General features: G+C 37.3%; 1 protein-coding gene across 1 annotated transcript in view; it reads left to right on the top strand.

The window, feature by feature from the left end:
• The window catches only part of rnf213a (ring finger protein 213a), a 91,516-nt gene that overhangs the window by 42,809 nt on the left and 29,405 nt on the right, over window positions 1-19,302 (top strand). The window contains exons 29-50 of the mRNA XM_052132117.1: window positions 15-3,608; window positions 3,750-3,874; window positions 3,976-4,071; window positions 4,159-4,280; window positions 4,359-4,475; window positions 4,561-4,625; window positions 4,740-4,893; window positions 4,985-5,120; window positions 5,294-5,485; window positions 5,787-5,917; window positions 6,364-6,521; window positions 6,649-6,858; window positions 10,214-10,401; window positions 10,543-10,663; window positions 10,748-10,848; window positions 12,519-12,701; window positions 12,821-12,987; window positions 15,124-15,229; window positions 15,322-15,436; window positions 16,174-16,384; window positions 17,912-18,096; window positions 18,187-18,309. Coding sequence (XP_051988077.1) covers window positions 15-3,608; window positions 3,750-3,874; window positions 3,976-4,071; window positions 4,159-4,280; window positions 4,359-4,475; window positions 4,561-4,625; window positions 4,740-4,893; window positions 4,985-5,120; window positions 5,294-5,485; window positions 5,787-5,917; window positions 6,364-6,521; window positions 6,649-6,858; window positions 10,214-10,401; window positions 10,543-10,663; window positions 10,748-10,848; window positions 12,519-12,701; window positions 12,821-12,987; window positions 15,124-15,229; window positions 15,322-15,436; window positions 16,174-16,384; window positions 17,912-18,096; window positions 18,187-18,309 — 6,600 coding nt within the window. The remainder of the gene's footprint in view (window positions 1-14; window positions 3,609-3,749; window positions 3,875-3,975; window positions 4,072-4,158; window positions 4,281-4,358; window positions 4,476-4,560; window positions 4,626-4,739; window positions 4,894-4,984; window positions 5,121-5,293; window positions 5,486-5,786; window positions 5,918-6,363; window positions 6,522-6,648; window positions 6,859-10,213; window positions 10,402-10,542; window positions 10,664-10,747; window positions 10,849-12,518; window positions 12,702-12,820; window positions 12,988-15,123; window positions 15,230-15,321; window positions 15,437-16,173; window positions 16,385-17,911; window positions 18,097-18,186; window positions 18,310-19,302) is intronic.

Raw genomic sequence — 19,302 nt, forward strand, 5'->3', positions numbered from 1 at the left:
CCTTTTCGTGGCAGGGTGCAAAAGTCCACTCTACCTTCCTGGATGTGTTTCCAAGTATCTACTGTCGTCCACCCAAAGAGGTCCTTAAATTGGAAATGAGAATCAAGGAAGAGTGTGATGACCCACTTATGGATGACCAAGAGTTCAGAAGTGAAGCCTACCAACGTCCTTACCAGTACCTACAACGTTTTTACAATGGTGTCAGTTTGGATGGTTTCATGTACAATGGAGTTGAGGGAACTCATGTTGAATGCTTGCAGATGTTGTTTGTGTACTGTGGCATCATAGACCCCACTTGGGCAGAGTTGAGGAATTTTGCCTGGTTCCTGAACTTGCAACTTCGGGATTGTGAAAGATCTGTATTCTGTAATGTTTCTGTCATAGGGGACATTCTGATAGGATTCAAAAGTTTTGTTGTTGATTTCATGATTCTCATGGCTAAGGATTTTGCAACTCCTTCACTTAGCATCTCTGACCAGAGTCCAGGAAGACTGCACAATGACATTTCTGGTGCCAATGAAGAGGACTTGGCTCCCTTTAGGATAAGAAAACGATGGGAGTCAGAACCACATCCGTATATTTTCTTCAATGATGATCACGAGTCTATGACATTTATTGGTTTTCATCTTCAGCCAAATGCACAGAATGGGGTTGATGCTATTGATCCATCAACAGACAAAGTGATCAAAAGGAACATCATGACCAGAGAGCTTTACGAGGGCCTTAAACTACAGAAAGTTCCTTTCAATGTAGATTTTGACCAGCTGCAGAGATGGGAGAAAATTGAGAGACTTTCAAGGGTCTTGGGAATACAGTGGCCTCTTGACCCAGATGAAACATACGAGCTCACTACAGACAACATTTTGAAAATGTTGGCAATTCACATGCGCTTTCGCTGTGGGATTCCTGTCATAATCATGGGTGAGACAGGTTGTGGGAAGACCAGGCTAATAAAATTCCTTTGTGAAATGCACAGAAGTGGAGTTGCCACTGACAACATGAAACTAGTCAAGGTTCATGGAGGAACAAGTTCAGACATGATTTACACCAAAGTAAGAGAGGCAGAGACCATGGCATTAATGAACAAGCAGGATTATGGTTTTGACTCTGTGTTGTTTTTTGATGAGGCAAACACAACAGAGGCCATAAGCAGCATTAAGGAAGTCCTCTGTGACAATACTGCTGAGGGAAAGGATTTAGCAAGCAACACTGGCTTGCAAATCATTGCAGCTTGTAACCCATACAGGAAACATACAGACAAAATGATCCAGAGATTGGAGTCAGCTGGTTTGGGATACAGAGTTAAAGCTGAGGAAACAGACGAAAAACTTGGATCCATTCCGCTTCGTCAGCTTGTGTACAGAGTGCAGGCTTTACCACCTAGCATGATTCCACTAGTTTGGGACTTTGGACAGCTCAATGACCATACTGAGAAAATGTACATCAAGCAAATTGTTGAAAGGGTTGTAGAAATCAATTCCATTGATGATGTTTTTATCAGAACCATCACAGATGTTCTGTCAGCTTCACAGAGGTATATGCGAACAAGAAATGACGAATGTAGTTTTGTGAGTCTGAGGGATGTAGAGCGCTGTATGCAAGTTTTTGGCTGGTTTTACAAAAACAATCAAATGTTATTCTCAGCGCTTTGCAAGTTTGAAAGTAATCAGAAGACAGAGAGAATTGAACAAAATCAGAGGGATACTAATGAAAGAAATCCAATTCTGTGGTCATTGCTTATGGCTGTCGGTGTTTGTTACCATGCCTGCTTGGAGGACAAAGACAAATACAGAAGAGAAATCTGCCAGTACCTCCGCGATACCTACAGTCCAATGAAAGTGTTTCAGGAAATATCAGTTATTCAGGATCTATTTCTGAGTGGAGTTCCAATGGGTGAAACCATTGCTCGAAACAGTGCCTTAAAGGAAAATGTATTCATGATGGTCATTTGCATTGAACTGCGAATACCCCTCTTCTTGGTCGGAAAACCTGGAAGCTCGAAGTCCCTGTCTAAAACTCTGGTTGCAGATGGCATGCAAGGCCAGGCGGCCCATTCTGATTTGTTCAGAAAGCTGAAGCAGGTCCATCTTGTGTCCTTTCAGTGCAGTCCTCATTCTACACCAGATGGGATCATTAATACATTCAAGCAATGTGCTCGTTTTCAGGAAGGCAAGAATCTAACAGAGTATGTCTCAGTGGTAGTTCTAGATGAGATAGGCTTGGCTGAAGATTCCTTGAAAATGCCCCTTAAAACTCTACATCCTTTGCTGGAAGAGGGGTGCATAGATGATCAGCCAGTACCCCACAAAAAGGTGGGATTCATCGGTATCTCTAACTGGGCTTTGGACCCAGCAAAGATGAATAGAGGGATATTTGTTTCTCGTGGTGATCCTGATGAGAAGGAATTGATTGAGAGTGCCAAAGGCATTTGTTCCTCAGATGCCATGATTCTTGAGAGAGTGAGAGATTTCTTTCAGCCATTTGCTTGTGCATATCTCAACATCTATAAGAAAGGCGGAAAAGGTTTCTTTGGCCTGAGAGACTATTACAGCTTGATTAAGATGATGTTTGCTGTTGCCAAAGCCTCTGAACAGAAGCCTAGTGCAGAACATATTGTGAAGGCTGTGCTAAGGAACTTCAGTGGCAAAGATAATGTGGATGCTGTCACAGTGTTCACCAGCAGACTAAATATCAAAACCAAGATTGAGAGGATCAGTGCCATTGAGCTTGTAAGAGAGAACATAACAGCCGTTGGCCAAGATGAGGAATGTAGATACCTGCTGGTTCTGACCAAAAACTATGCAGCTCTTCAGATTCTTCAGCAAACATTTTTTTCAGAGCAGTGCCAACCAGAGATCATCTTTGGCTCAAGCTTTCCGAAAGACCAGGAGTATACTCAGATATGCCGTAACATTAACCGTGTGAAGATTTGTATGGAAACTGGTCAAACCATTGTGCTCCTGAACCTACAGAACTTGTATGAAAGCTTGTATGATGCTCTCAACCAATATTACGTTTGTCTTGGAGGTCAGAAATATGTGGATTTGGGACTTGGAACCCACAGGGTAAAATGCAGAGTGCACAAAAATTTTAGGCTCATTGTCATTGAGGAGAAAGAGGTTGTCTACAAGCAATTTCCAATTCCTTTGATCAACAGGCTGGAGAAACATTTTCTTGACATTAATACTGTACTGAAGAATGAGCTAAAGGAGCTTGTAAAGGAGCTTGAAAACTGGGTTAAACTCTTTAGTGCTGCTAAAGGCCAACAGTCAAGTGCTCTCCAAGAACGGCATTATCTTCCAGCAGATATTTTCATTGGCTACCACTCTGACACTTGTGCCTCTGTTGTTCTGCAAGTTACAGAGCAGCTCAAAGGGCAAAATGAGCTTTCACTTCCTAGAAAATGTCTCTTAGATGAGGCAAAATTGATCCTTCTGAACTGTGCTACACCAGATGCAGTGGTTCGACTAGACTGCACTGCTCTCTCCAATGTGGAAAGTGAACACTTGTCTACGGTGTACTTTGAAGGCCAAAAGCATAGCTCCCTTGCTGACTTTATCCTATCTCATACACAGCAAGCAGAGCTTAGCCATGCCTTTTTCACAGAGGTAAAGCTATTGTAATGTTTTTTTTTTAAATATTTAGATTTTTACTTTAGAGCAATCCAAAACATTTATTTCTCTGCAGTTATGTTATTATTAGGTTAGCAAAAAACAACGTTGTACACAATCTTTACCCTAATCTTGTAGGTGACTACATTCTCAAGACTTCTGACAGCAGCAGAATCTGAACAGCTACGGAATATAGTTACAAATATAGAGCTCCTGTCACTACAGCAGTTTGACACGGAACACTCATTCCTCAAGAAAATCAGGTTTTCAAAATCACTCTGTGCATGATCATCACTACATATTTCATCATGTTACATACACATTCTTTATTACAGTTAGAGTTAAAACTGTTTTCTGTATTAAGGAATTACTTGGAAAACACCACCGGGAACAAGATACTGATCATCCAAAACGATTTTGATGAAGGCTCCCAAAGTTTGAATGTCATTGCATCTGCAAAGTGAGTTTGATCTGGTCGGTGGCACCTTATTGTTGATCAGTAAATGCAATCAAATCAGAATGATTAGAATTTTAAATATATTTCCAGGTATTCTTCTATCAATGAAATCAACAAATTCAGGAAAGAGGACAATGGAAAGATTTTTGTTTACTTCATTACTAAACTACCCAGAATGGATGGTGGAACTTCCTATGTTGGATTTCATGGTGGTAAGATAACGGTTTGCTTGCATCACTGGACACCATTTTGTTTGTTTTTAACAAAATCTCATTAAAGATTCTTTTAAGGCCCATGGAAGTCAGTCCATATTGATGACCTCAGAAGATCAAAAGAGATTGTCTCTGATATAAAAGCCTTGCAATGTCTGACCATCAGCCAGCTGTTTGAGGAGAAAGAAGATGAAGGTGATGGTGGATTTCATGGTTTATTTTTAAATGATTGAAAGTCATTACCAGAAACCTCAGGAAATCTGAATTTTATTGCTTACAGATATGGAGGTTGAGAACATGTACATAGAGGTCAAACAAGAGAAGATGGAGCTAGAAGACAATACTGTGGGTCAACAACAGCAGTATATTTAGAGTTTATGTTGAACATCTGTCATGTTCATTAGCATCTAGGTAGACTCACTAGGTCAAAATTTTCTTTCTCATGTCCTATTTGTACAGGGCTGGAAAAATGTTTTGGACACCTCAGTGCTCGTGCGTAGCTGTGTTCAGAGTGCAGTTGGCATGCTCAGAGATCAGACTGAGGCAGGCACTCGCAGCACCAGGAGAGTAGAGATGCTGCTTATGCTCTTGACTGACAACGAGCCTATTCAAGGTCTGAGAGCGATTGCCATTGCTATTATTTTTACTGTTTTTATTAACTTTATTATAAGGTGTCACTGATATTTAGATATTTATATTGCCAGCTGCATTTCTGAAAACTGTCAAGCAGCGACTTCATTCGCTACTGCTGACTCTCGATGAAAACACAGTTTCGGCCAAGAGCTGGGTCTCCAAGGAAGCACAGAATATTGATGCCTTGCAGGAGGGTGGGACATTTAGGTAAGTGTAAAGAGAGCAAGTGTGCATTTTTCAAATGACTAGAAGTTACATGGATGGATGTTTCATGTGGAATCTTATCAGATTGACTAAGCTTTACTGACCTTGTGAAGCTATACCTTACATCTCAAAAAACTTAACTTTCAGGCTAATATTTGTTCAATTTGCTTTCTCAGACATGCCCTGTGGAAGCGAGTACAAGCATTAGTTACTCCTATCTTGGCCCAACTCATTTCAATTATTGATCGTGATTGCAATCTCAACCTTTTGCTGGATGAAAATTCTGGAGAATCATTGAAGAAAGTGTGGTTGGACATTTTCGGAAATGCAAAGTTATTGAATGTTCCTTTCACAAAAGTGGACAACAAGTATGTTATTCTTTGGAGTCAAGATTGATTTTGTAACCACTTAGGCCAGAAACCTAACCTATGCAAGTGCATGAACGCTGATACTGAATGTTTATTCCTAGCTACTTGATTAATAACACATCCAGTTTAATGGAACAGACATTTGAGGGTTACTCTATCATCCTCTTTAGTCGAATGCATTTCAAGTGTGTTTGTTGGGATTGTGTGCTTGAAATGCTTTGGCCAAGCACCTACTTGCATAGAGTGTTTCTGGCCTTAGTGGAATGTCTTGGTGTAACTGAAAACACTCTATCTGTGACAGCTCTGGGGCAAAGACGATCTTGGTCCAGAACTATATTGCTGTCGACCGAAACATGGGTTGCACCATGCCTTTCAGCTGGAGAATTAAAGATTTTCTGGAGGAGCTCTGGGTACACGCTTTGCAGCGAGAAGGTATCTTGCTATTTAGTTTGGTTTCTGAGCAATCCTGCTTAATTAGTGACGTTTCCTTGGAGTATTTGTCGTGCACTGTTTTTCTTTTGTAGTTTTCTATTCCTTTAAGGTGCATTGAGTAATATATTTGTTTATGTTGCACTAGAAAATATTCAGTTAGCCATGTGATCTCTACATTGCAGCGTTCATGAATGTGCACATGTAGAATAAAACAGTCTTCATCTTAGTTTAGTGTTTATTATTTTAAGATTTTAATATGTTAAAATACAAAAAAAAAAAACATTCACTTCTTGCTGTTAAAAAGTCAATAAGCAAAAAAAAAAAATGCAACTTTAACTCAACTTCTCAAATTATTCTCAAACGTCTCTATAACTTATAAATTATTTTTTTCTGTTCAAAGGCAATAAGCTAAAAGATAAATGTTTTCTTTCAATTTCTTACAATAGGACACACTATAAAGCAATTTGAAAAATTCTTTTGGAAGACCCCCTTAGGCAGGTACATCTCTGAAGCAAACCAACAGATGCAGACAGAGTTTTTCCACAGGTATCTTCAGGATTTTATCTCCATGACCATGAGTGTTACATCGGAGGTGGACCTTAAGGTGGGAACCCTTTTCAAAGAAATGTTTCTACAATTCTAAGCACAAGCACTTGTTGAACATATACATGCTTGTTCATATGTTGATATGATTGCAGTAACTTTTATACCTGTTTGTTATTACTGTTTAGCTTTTATGTGGAGCCCTCACATGTGGTGTGAATGAGCTTAGAGCCGTCCAGGAAGCCCATGAAAGTGAAGTCATTTCTCTTCCGTGGGTGCATGCTGCTTACCATCATTTCAAGATCCGCATACAGAACTTCTATAGAATGATCAGTATAGAACCTCAGATAGCTGAAATACTCCTGGGCAATAGAAATGCCAGAGAGGGCACAGAACTGGTAAGTAATTTGTAACTTGCATCCTCTGCATGGAAATGGACTGAATTAGACTTTTATGTGAATGGGAACATCTGTTTTTAACACCATGTCTACACTGGGTGATGCAACGAGATGCAACGGCTTGAGGCTGTCCACACTGGACGCATCAACACGAATGTTCTAAACCATTTAATTTGTGTAGTAGTCCCAGCGTGTGCAGCGCAACATGGAACGGGACACCCATTTATTGTCGGCACGACGGACATGTTCAGTGTAGACACCATCTTTGAATATAATGGGGTTCTGTTGCTTTTGATGCGATTCTCGTGTTCAGTGTAGACAGTGTGTAACAGTGTGCTCTCTTTTAATTCATGAGTTGGATTTGAATTGGAAATGGCCACGCTCCACAGAATGTTGAATTGGAATACAAATAGTAATGACACGTGAAATTTACTGAAATTTTCAAAAATTGGCTGTGGTGGCTTACAGTCCATAAACCAGGTACCCCGTTCTCTAGATTTTAAGTTGTTTCTGAAGTTGTATATAATTGTAGTGTAATGTTATTATTTAGTAAATGTACAATGTATTCGTTTTTATTTAAAGGGGAAAGTACGTTTCATAATTGAATTGGTTTTCCATCCCCATTTTTGTCACCATTTCTCTGAAGGTTTAGAAGGGGGTGAACCAAAAAATAAATAAAAAAATAACCTGACACACAGCAGAGAAACATCATTAGTCCAACGCACATTTTGTGACAAAATATAATTACATCATTCATTTTGATTAAATATGACTATTGATTCCCTATTATGTAGATTTTTTTTTTTTACTGATTAGTAGGCTTGGGTTTGATGCCACACATCGATAGTCAGAAGATTTTCCGATGATCATGAAAATACATTTTAAGTTAGTTGTTTACATACACTTATGCTGAAGTCATTAAAACTAATTCTTTATCCACTCCACAGATTTCATATTAGCAAATTATACTTTTTGCAAGTTGTTTTGGACATCTACTTTGTGCATGACACGAGTAATTGTTTACAGACAGAATATTTCACTTTTAATTGACTATTACAATTCCAGTGGGTCTGTGCCTTTAAGCAGCTTGGAAAATGATGTCAAGCCTTTAGGCAATTAGACAATTAGCTTCTGATAGGCTAATTGGCTAATTGCTGTCAATTAGAGGTGTACCTGTGGATGTATTTTAAGGCCTACCTTCAAACTCCTTGTCTCTTTTTTTGACATAATGGAATCAAAAGAAATCTGATTTTGTTATGGACCAAATCCATTCCAGCTTGAAGGTACCACGTTCATCTGTACAAACAATAGTACGCAAGTATAAACACCATGGGACTAGGCAGCTATCATGCAGCTCAGGTAGGAGACGCATTCTGTCTGCTAGAGATGAACGTAGTTTGGTGTGAAAAGTGGAAATCAATCCCAGAATTGTTGCTGCAAAGTACCTTTTGATGAGGAAACAGGTAGACAATTTTATATGTATATATATATATATATATATATATATCCACAGTAAAACAAGTCCTATGTCGACATAATCTGAAAGGCTGCTCAGCTTGGAAGAAAAACTGATCTAAAATTGCACAGTTTAAATAAAGCCAAAAGACTACAGTTTAAGATCTTACTTTTTGGAGAAATGTCCTCTGGTCATTATGGCCAATCAGTTCAATTTTTGTTTCATCAGACCATAGTAATGTTTGGAGGAAAAAGGGTGAGGCTTGCAAGCTGAAGAACACCATCCCAACCGTGAAGCATGGGGGTAGCAGCATCATGTTGTGGGGGTGCTTTGCTGCAGGAGGGACTGGTGCACTTCATAAAAATAGATGTCATTATGAGGAAGGAAAATTATGTGGATATATTGAAGCAACATCTCAAGACATCAGCCAGGAAGTTAAAGCTTGGTCGCAAATGGGCCTTCAAAATGGACAATGACCACAAGCATACCCCCAAAGTTATGGCAAAATGGCTTAAGGACAACAAAGTCAAGGTATTAGATTGGCTATCACAAAGCCCATGCCCCCCATGGAATGACAAAAAGTCCATCAGTCACCTATTCAAAAATGGGTCTCTGTATTACTTGTCCTGTGAGCATGATTTATATGTTATTATTATATACTGAATATAAATATATATCAATATAGCATATTTATATTAATATTAATTACAAATCAGTCATAGACCCTTTAATCATTATATGCACAAAATATGGTAGTTGTAAGTGTATCATAACAGGGATTTTTTGGTTCCTTATATGGAGTTTTGACACAGACGTAATCTTCAGAGCAGCACAGTGGATTTAAATGGCTCTGGTCATGTGACTATTTGCTCTACTCATGTAAAAATTTTCACATGAAGTCAAGTATTCTAAGGAAATATATTCGATGACATTACTCAAACAGCACCACCGCCGAAGGCTGCTCAAATTTCTGCAGTGCCATGGAGCGCTGACCCAAATGACCCAAATAATTATCAAAGGACAAAGATTATTTACTCTTGCCTTTACTGGATGATATATTATATATTTTTTTGCATTATTTCTAATCGTTCAGTTTGCAGAGTTACACCAGTTTCATATACTAACCTGCAAAACTCATCAACATCATTGTTCAAGTAAAGAAACCTTCGTAACGTTTGTGTGAATAGTGACTACGTAGATCCAAAACTTAGTTTGGACTGTGCCTTGTCCTAGTATGTGCAACTGGCTTTAGTAAATCACATTTGTTGTGGTCTGCCAATGCTATTATGCAGTGAATTGGAAAGCATGCATATTTGGCTTCTAATTTAAATGTCGGCTAATGTTAATAAATCAATGCCTCCAAAACGTTCCTATAAAGTAACACGCTGATGATCAGTTATTGACATATCAATATTTTATGACATGCCTACTGATTAAACCCTTTTCTTAACTAAATGCAAAACTACAAATTCAAATATGTTATAAAACAAATTCTATAGTGCAGCTGGCATTTCAAACACTGATTATTAATGTAATTTAATGTTTCTAAAAGTACACTACATGTTGTGTGTATGAAAACATGTTTATGGGTAATTCATACTGCAAAATGTAACTATTTATTAAAAGCCAAACATACAGCATATACATTTATTTTAATTCCATTTTATTTCCACGTCATTAAATTCTAATTCATATAACAATTCTACATCCTGTTTGTACTGCAATTCAAATTCAATTCTGAATGGAGCACAACCCTCTTTTAATCACAATTAAAACATGCAGTGGGAATCTGTTATATGGGAATATTATTATTATTTTTCACAGATCACTTTGTGTAAATGAAGGCTGGTCCATGTGGTTCTATTGTTACTTCCATCTGACAGTCTTCGTGTTTATCAGGTGTTGGATGTGTTTGGTGCTTTGGCCTGCATTGAATACCTGGAGCCTCAGACTCTAAATGGAGATGCTGAATGTCTGACCTGGCTTAGATGTGTAAAGAGGCTACAGGTGCCAATTGAGCTGGTGTGCTGTGAGGAGAGTCAACGGCAGTATAGCGCGAGGACCCAACAAATGACCACCCACATTCAGTGAGTTATGAGCTCTAAGATACACTGTGCTATCATCAGTGTTGGGGAACTTTACTTTTAGAAGTTGCATGTTGCATTATTTCTGCAATACAAATTAACAAATTACTCCTAATAAAAATATCTAATCAAATGTTTTTTCAGGCATGGCTGGCGTCGCATTTTCTCTCTTGCATTGTTTGTGGAGCACATGTTGCTGGGTATCGGAGAAGTGGAATGTAAACTAAGGCCGCTGGTTCTCAAACACACTCAAAACCTAGCACGAGTGAGTGGGCTTTTATTCTACTTCCTCCAAAAGTTATTTTTTGAATCATGTCATTTTTGCTTATTACTTATTCATTTGCCTAAGGTCCTAGAGCCGGACTCAGACCTCAAAATGAAGCAGCCATTTGAGGCAGTGATCAACGTACTCAAAGCCTGCAAAGATGGAGCGTCACAGAGCATTTTTAGGTAGAAATTGTTCTTGAAAGATGAAGTGTATAATATCTGCCCGACTAGCGCCACCAAACGGAATCGCACAAATAAACGGCTTTCCCAATACACCCTCTGTTTGCTGATGATCGAACAAACAGATAGTCCCGCCCTCAGCTCACGCCATTAGTTGAATCAGTGTTGTGTCTGACTGGACGGGCTGCTCAGACAAACAGGAATTTTATAGTGCTACAGATATGTTTAAGTAGAGTGTGCTAAAGAACTTATACCATGGTCTATTTGAAAACTTGATTCGGATTGGCTGGAATGTGTGCATTAAAACTGTTTAATATTTCCAGTCAGTTTTAATTACCACTCTGTAATGCGGCTACTCTGCTGTCCACTGTAAAAATAAACGGAAGAGACACTAGTGTCCATCAACTCCTATTTCTGAGTCTGACTTGGAGACAATGGGGGGAGAAGGAAACCAGGACTTATCAAAGGCATATTTCGCTGTCCAACAAGATGATTTAAATTATAATATGATAAACATAATCTAATATTGTAGCGTACACTCGCTTGATGATACATCACTAACTTAATCTCTGAATGAAGACTTTTTACAAAACTCAGCCTTTTGTGGTTTAGGCCATAAGGTGGTTTCTTTCTTAATCCGATCAATTGTGCAGCGTTAATAGATACCATACCGATGTCTAAGATTTTTCAGAGCATTTTAGGTGGTTTTTCCCTCATCATGAACAGTAAGTGCCACTATTACCACTGACACGTCAGCAACGCTGGTTTTTCCTCATTTTTGAAAATGACAAAGAATAGGAATTAAATATATTGCGTGTTCTGAGGAGTACCAATGTGGCAATTATTATTATTTCTGGATTGTGCGTTTCAATTCACAGAGTTCTTACAGAGTGTGATCTCCAATTTTTCTTACAGCTTTTTATGTAATTAATTCAAAGCACTATAATATTATCTTCTACTTTATCTCTGTGTCTGAATTAGAATGGGCAGAACTTTAGATCTAGTGACCCGTAGATAAAATTAACCTTTATTTTTATTCTTCCAGTCAAAATTGGTGCTGCAAAAATCAATGACAGCTACTACTAATCAATGCTGGCAATGAACATGGCGTAAGCGGGATAATTCACTAGTGACGCATCCACGTTGTGTGTTATAAAAGCGTTTACCACACACTTATCCCTTACATAAAGAATGAGTAGTCAATGAGTAGAAATGAGTATAATGGATGGATGAATCAATGTTTGAGGTGTTGATGTTCGAATAGTTTGGTTTGTAGGGGACCTCACACAGACTTCTCAGCCAATGACATTTTTGGGAAGTGCTGTAGAAAACAAGGGATGAAATTTTAACTGAATAAAACGTTTTTGGATGAACTGGAAGTTTGAAGAATAAATCATTTATAAAAATTGTCATTTGCAACATTATAAACATCCTTACTGTTATTCTTAACCATTTTAAAGCATCCTTTGTGGAAAAAAAAAAATGATAATTTTCTTTCACAAACATAAACATTACTTGTTCTTTTGTATGGTAGAGTAAGTTTTTCTAACAAGACTTAATCATTTTGTAAATGAAAGTTAAGAATGTTTTTTTTCTGGAAAACAAGTCAAAAATACAAACGATTCTTTGCAGTGTAGGGCAAGAGAGGATTTGATGCTTTTGTTTATACCCAGGTTTGGCATTCAGCCATGTCCAGTGTGCATGGGAGACCCTCAAGACCCTCTGAGTCTGCCCTGTGACCACATCTACTGCCTGATCTGTATCAAAAAGTGGCTGATACCCGGTCAGATGCACTGCCCACTGTGTATACAGGAAGTGCCTGATGACTTTGAGCTAAAGGCCTCTGACACCATACGGTAATTCACATAGTGTCTGAGCTTGAGACAGATATCTATCCGTCTATCATTCTGTCTATCTATCTGTCTGTCTGTTTTGGTTCAGCAGCCTGAAAGATTGTGTTGATTTTGATCTTTAGGGCTCTCATCAGTCGAAATGCGTCATTCAGAAAGCGCTGTAATGCTTTCTTCATTGATCTGGTGTCCACCGTGTGCTTCAAGGACAACACTCCACCCAGCAGAGACATCATCCTCCACCTGTTGTCCCTCCTCATGGTAGAGCCCGGCTCACTCCCAAACATCAGAGGTACGACTGTGTCTGTCTCAAAGGAAGTACTGTATATCCAGTGTTCATTTTTACAGTTTTTTGTATTGTGATGAAAATGTCCCTTAAATTTAGTCAATATTTCATCATGACATTATTTTAGTCAGTTTTACTTGGCATATCATTTTAGTTGATGAAAATCTTTTTTTTTTATTTGACATATATGTGAAAAATGCCAAAAACCAAATATTCAAATATTTTGAAAAATGCACAAGCTACTTGAAATTCACAAGCTACTTAAACATGTGTCAAACATATTAAAGATTTAAATGTTATATGTAAGATTATTCAAGATCAGAAAACCATCCTGAAATAATATCAGATAATGAATATACAGAAGTGTTATTTATTTTAGAAGTGGCTCTGTTGTGACTTCCTGACTTTTAGACAGTTTTGGATAGTTTTACGTGTAGCACGTTCTTAAAGATACTTTGTTGTTTGTACATTTATGTTGTTGATATAGCTGATTGATGTGTGTGTGAGGTAATTGCTAGTGATGGGACGATATATTGAATTTCCATATATTGCGAACCAAAAAATTATGAATCATCGAGGCAAAACTCGATATTTCGAAATTTGCAATATTGTTTTCTATCCATGTGATGATGTATAAAATGACCCATGAAACATAATCTCTCCTTTGCTTGATTTTACTCCTACTGCGCTTTTTTCTACAAGGTCCTTGAAGTGCTCAAAGTGCCTGAATTTTGCTTTTAGAAATTGAAGTACTGGAAAAATTCCTTGTTTTGTTGAAAAGTGCTCGAGATTAAAACGGTCCATATGTGTCCATCAAAGACGAGATCCCGCACTCCACTTTCATTAAATAATGTGTCTTTAAAAATCCTCTCTGTTCTTTACAGTCAGATAAAAAAAGTTACAATAAATTACAGTTTTAATTACAAATAGCACAAATGTTCTAAAAATGGGGACTTCTCTCGTGTTAATGAATGTGCGAGTCTATGACATGCATAGACATGCATTCTATATGACATTATAGAATTTATAATTTTTTAAAAGTTAAAATGTGATTCTAATAATCAAGACAAACAAATGATTAAAAAGTAAATATACGCTTTTTATTCAGGACCGCTTCTGTTCAGTTTTATTACTTGTTCTGCACCTGATCAGCCTGAATTTACCGCACTAATTTTGAAGGCTTATTTGTTTGTGATTATTATTTAATTTAAATATAACTCTCTTTATTAAAACTTTGAGCATTTATATTATGTATTAAAGACGTTTATTTTGATGAGAAATTGAAATGTACAATTTAAAAAAAATGTCTGTCATAGTTTGTCATTTTAGTGTTGTTACATCGAGATTATATCAAATCGGTAACCTCGTATTGTATATCGAACTAAATTGTGATTGTGAACCATTTCTCCCATCCCTTCTAATTAACCTGTTTGTAAAGTTCATTGTACTGGTGTTCAGCAGGGAAATCCACAACATGCTACGACTGGATTGTTTTCATTGTTTCTAGACTTTTCCTGCTTTATTGTTAAAATCTTGCAATATGCAGTATGTTTTAATTAAACGCGATGCATCATGATCACCTTTTTTTCATCACGTTCATGTTGGCAAAATCAGTTATTCTGCTAACAAGATTGACTCTGACCATTTCTTACACTTTCATGTGTTCTTTCATCAAACTCCACCTAGAAAATAAGCCAAGATTTCTTTCCACCCTGTATTGTAGTTGGCAGGCGCTACACACTTCTCCCACATCTAGATAACAATTCCAATAACTGTATCTGCTTCTTCAGGAATGATACTGAAGGATTTACTCTGCTTTCTCCTGATTACTTCTTTATGAACTGGGTGGACAAAGTTGGCGTTGTTGATGTGGGAGGTCTTCTTATGCTAATGCACTTATGATTGTGACCTCACAGTAACGCATGAAACGCCCACAACCATGAAGATTTGCGATCATGTCTTTTTTGCAGCATGAAATTGAAGTGTCAGTAAATGAGGTTTTTGAATAGATTTGAGATCTGAAAGTCAGAGTATGTTTTCATAAGACAATGAACTCAATACAGATCATTTACATAATACAATCCTTTTAAAGTTTGTGTGATTATAGACAATAACAGATTGTGCTGTTCCTCATTCTCTCAGGACGAGACCGGCGGTTCTTGACGAAGGCTCTCTCTCCGTTTGATGACTCTGTGGATAAAAATCCAGTGGTGCGTTCTGTGGTGCTGAAACTGCTGCTCAAGTACAGGTGAGCAAAACAGCCTTAACAGCTCACACCGCACTCTTCTAACTGATTTATCTGTATAATAATCTTGATGTTTTATGTTTTCTCTTGTTCAGCTTTGATGATGTGAAGCACTATCTTCAGCAGCATCTGAAAGAAGTTGAGCAAAACAACATCATCGAGGAGTCTGATAAAACAGAGCTTTATTCCTTATACATAAACTGCTTAGAGGTGTGTATATCACGGACCAGTGAAGCCATATTGTACAGAATGTTTGTTGTTTACTAGTAGTCTTGATAATTATATCAAACTTACTGTATTTGAGTAAAGCTTCTGAAAGATGGTCAGACAGTATACATTTTCATACCAGAATAAATTTGATGCGCTAATCAAGTGATTCAGTGACTATTCATAAAGATATCTGTCTGTGGTGCTTCAATAATTCCTCTTGTTTGTCTGAGCGGCCCGTCCAGCCCAACACAACAACATTGACTCTGCCAATGCGTGAGTTGTGGGCAGGACTGCATGTTTGTTTGGGTGATCGAAGATGAGGAAGGTTGTTCAGAATGCTGTTTGAAATCGATGTTTATTTTTCCTAGCGGAGGTGCACAAATGACACACTTCAGCTTTAAGAATGATATATTAACACTTGTTTTCACAGCATGTATCTTGCATTTAAGCTTTATCACATTTTTATTTATATACATAGAGACAGTCTGCCAATGGGATGAGAAAAAATACTCTTGTTTGCAAAACACATTATCTGAAAAAAGTTTGAACATCTTGTAAAATGTTGCTTAAAGGAAAATGTATGTTATTGTAAGAATATTATTTCAAGTTGTGCTACTAAAACTGAATTCCTTTAAAATAATAATGAAAGAATTAATAATCATTGTTTGTGTGTATGTGTGTTTGTGTGTGTGTGTGTGTGCGTGCGTGCCTGTGTGTGTGCGCGTGTGCATGCGCAGGACTCAATGAATGAGCGGATGCAGTGGCACTCTGCGGCAGAGCACCATGTGTGTCTGCAGGAGGAAACACACTTTCTGCTGGACTTCCTACAGTCTGATTCTGTGTCCAAACACACTGCGTCTATTGAACACCTGCAGCAGCTGGCCAGAGTTCGACTCGGTCTGGATATGGCTGCTGACCTGCTAGTTCACAGAGTGGTTACTGCTGGAGGTAAAATTAGTGATTTAGCTTTTAGTGTTCAGCTTCACTGGACAAGCTCCTTGTCTTGATTAAACACTACGATTTCTTCAAACTCTGCAATCCTTCTTCCTCAAAGAAATCAATCGGCATGATTGATTAGATGACACTTTCCACAAATTGAGTACAAATTGGTGTTCCAGTACTTTTTTAAAGAAATAAAATTGTTACACAGGAAGTGACATCATTTGGACCCTTTCTACAGCATGTCATGAACAGTATTTGACAAGCGCAACAATTTTTGTGAGAAAAATCGTCAAACCAATTCTTTTAATTTTTTTTTGATAATTCATGGGAAATATTTTCAGTAATTACAAACAAACATTTGGTCCCAAACCAACTATCCCCTCCTGTGTGATGATTTTGATTTAATGTGCGACCTGTTACCCATTCTGTTTTTTATTATTATTATTGTAATTTTTTATATATATAGTATTTTATATGTATTATTATTTACAAAATAATGAAATAATAAAAAATAAAAGAATGCAAACCTTGTATAACATGAATAGAAAATAAATGTGCTCAATTGATTTATAGTTTATTAGCAGTGTTGGATGTACTCTAATTACTAGGTAATGAATTACTGGAACCTAATTAGTAACTTTTTAGTCAAAAAGTAGTGTAACATGACATTTTTTAATCATATTATTGTTTCTGACTTTTAGTTGTCAAGTCATTTTTATTTGTATAGCACTTTTCACAACACACATAGTTTCAAAGCAGCTTTCCAGGAGATCATGCTTTAACAGAACATGAAACTGTAATGTGTAATAAGTCTTTGAGTCATCATTGTGTACTTTGATTAAATATTATCTTAAAATGTGTATAAAAATAAATAAATAATAACTATTAAAACATACACCAACATTTCTAAAACCCCAGCGAGCAAGACGAAGATGACTGTGGCAAGGAACAATTAGTTAATTACTTTTAATTACACTTACTAGGGTTACACATTTACAAAATAATATTTATGTGGAGTACATTTAAACATTAAGTATTTTCATAAAAACGTATTATTGCATTTCTGTGACTGCTGAAGCTAGGTGACAATGAAAAAGAAAAGCATATAGACATTTATTTTGAACTGGTTAAATGAAAAAATATTTTTTCTTTGAAGTGCTTTAGAAAGTTTATTAAATTAAAAGTAAAGTAATTCGTTATCAGAAAGAATTATAAAAGCATGGTAATCTGATTACAGTATAAAATAAGTTATTAGTAATTTGTAATGAATTGCTTTTTTAATTTACGCAACACTGTTTGTTAGTGGGTTAACTGACACTTTATTAAAAAAGGAAAATGAAGTTTCCATTTTAAGGTCTGTTTTGTATCCTTCTTGTGGAAAGGGCTAGAATAAAAACTCAAATCATGTATCAGTTTAACCATTTGTCAATCAATGGCCAGAACACTTAAAAAAAAAAAAAAGAATTATGCTGACAGAAATTGATACATTAGATTATTATGTAATATTGGTCTTGATATTTTAAATAATTTCAGGTTTATCTGATGGCCCTTCAGTGTTTTTGGAGAGTGTGGTGGATCTGTGTCGCCATAGCAGGAACGACTGGTACAGAGTCTATCTCATCAGAAAGGTCTGCAGTCTTCAGGGGGTTGAATTTGCCCAGAAACTTCTACCACAGAAAGAGTTCGGGTGGCTGTTTCCTGAGGAGATTCAGCAGTCGGTGGGTTTCAAATAGATGGTCCCGCTGATATACTGTAACTATGACTAACATGAGTCAAATGTGCTTTAACTGCATATTCATTCCTCTCAGAATCAAGACTGCAGTCAGATTGACCACTATCTAGTGTGTGGGATGGCCTACAAAACTATCAGAGATGCAGTAGCCAAAGCCATGCTGGATGGAAACATGGACAGAATAGAAAAAGCAATTGAGGTACCATTTATTACTCTGTTCAAAACTTCATTTTCCTGCCTTGTCTGCTGTTTCCATATACAGTTACCTTCTAAAGTACTGTTGCATCCTAAAGCCCAAAGTATACTTCGGCCAGACGCAAACGCTAGATGTCTGCGTGCAGGACGCGTGATGCAAATTTCGTCATTAGCATAGTGCTCAAGCACTTCAACACGTGTAGCCTGATTTTTCTAACCGTGCATCATTAAACATGCAGAATGTGCATGCACCTGTAATTGTTTGCACTGATTAAGCGGGTCCGCAAGGTGGCAACACTCACATTTGAGCCGCTGCTGTCATGAAGAAGTGCTTGTAGATGTAATCTCCACGAAAAAATGGAGGATGAAGGTGGAAACTGAAACAGTGGATGCGTACATCAAGGGCGCATGTGTGAGGAGGTCAGGAGATACCTGTAATCCTATATCTCGAGTCAGAAGGAATATACAGATAACTTTATGGATCTAACTCATGAAGAGAAATTGTCCAGTGTCTCATAGTAGTCAACCGCATGTGTATGTGTGCACAGAACATTTTCCCATCAAAATCGGAAGTATACTTTGGGCATAATTGCATAAGTGACTGACCTTTGAAAGATATTCAGAGTTGTTTAAGGCAGGTTTTATCACGTAAACTAGATATTCTGAAGCAGTACTGTATATTCAGCTTTGTTTTTGAGTTATGTCGATCCCACATACTTCTGTTGCTCGCAAACAAAGAATACTTTATAATTATTAACGCAACAACATTTGGGCATTTTCAAGACTGACATGCCTGAGAAATCTCGCATGACTGAAATGTGGGAAATAAAGGGTGTTTATTACTTGAAGATATTCCGGGTTTACACTAATTTATTATTTTTTTCCTCTGTGCAATTTTTAGTTCATTTTTTACACACCGGTCTATTATTGTGTTATATAAAAGACAGCACTAAAGTGTCCTTGTCCTATTTTACACCAAAATCAAAATAAACCAATA

This window comes from Xyrauchen texanus, chromosome 8 (genome assembly GCF_025860055.1).
Source record: "Xyrauchen texanus isolate HMW12.3.18 chromosome 8, RBS_HiC_50CHRs, whole genome shotgun sequence".
NCBI classification, from domain to species: Eukaryota; Metazoa; Chordata; class Actinopteri; order Cypriniformes; family Catostomidae; genus Xyrauchen; species Xyrauchen texanus.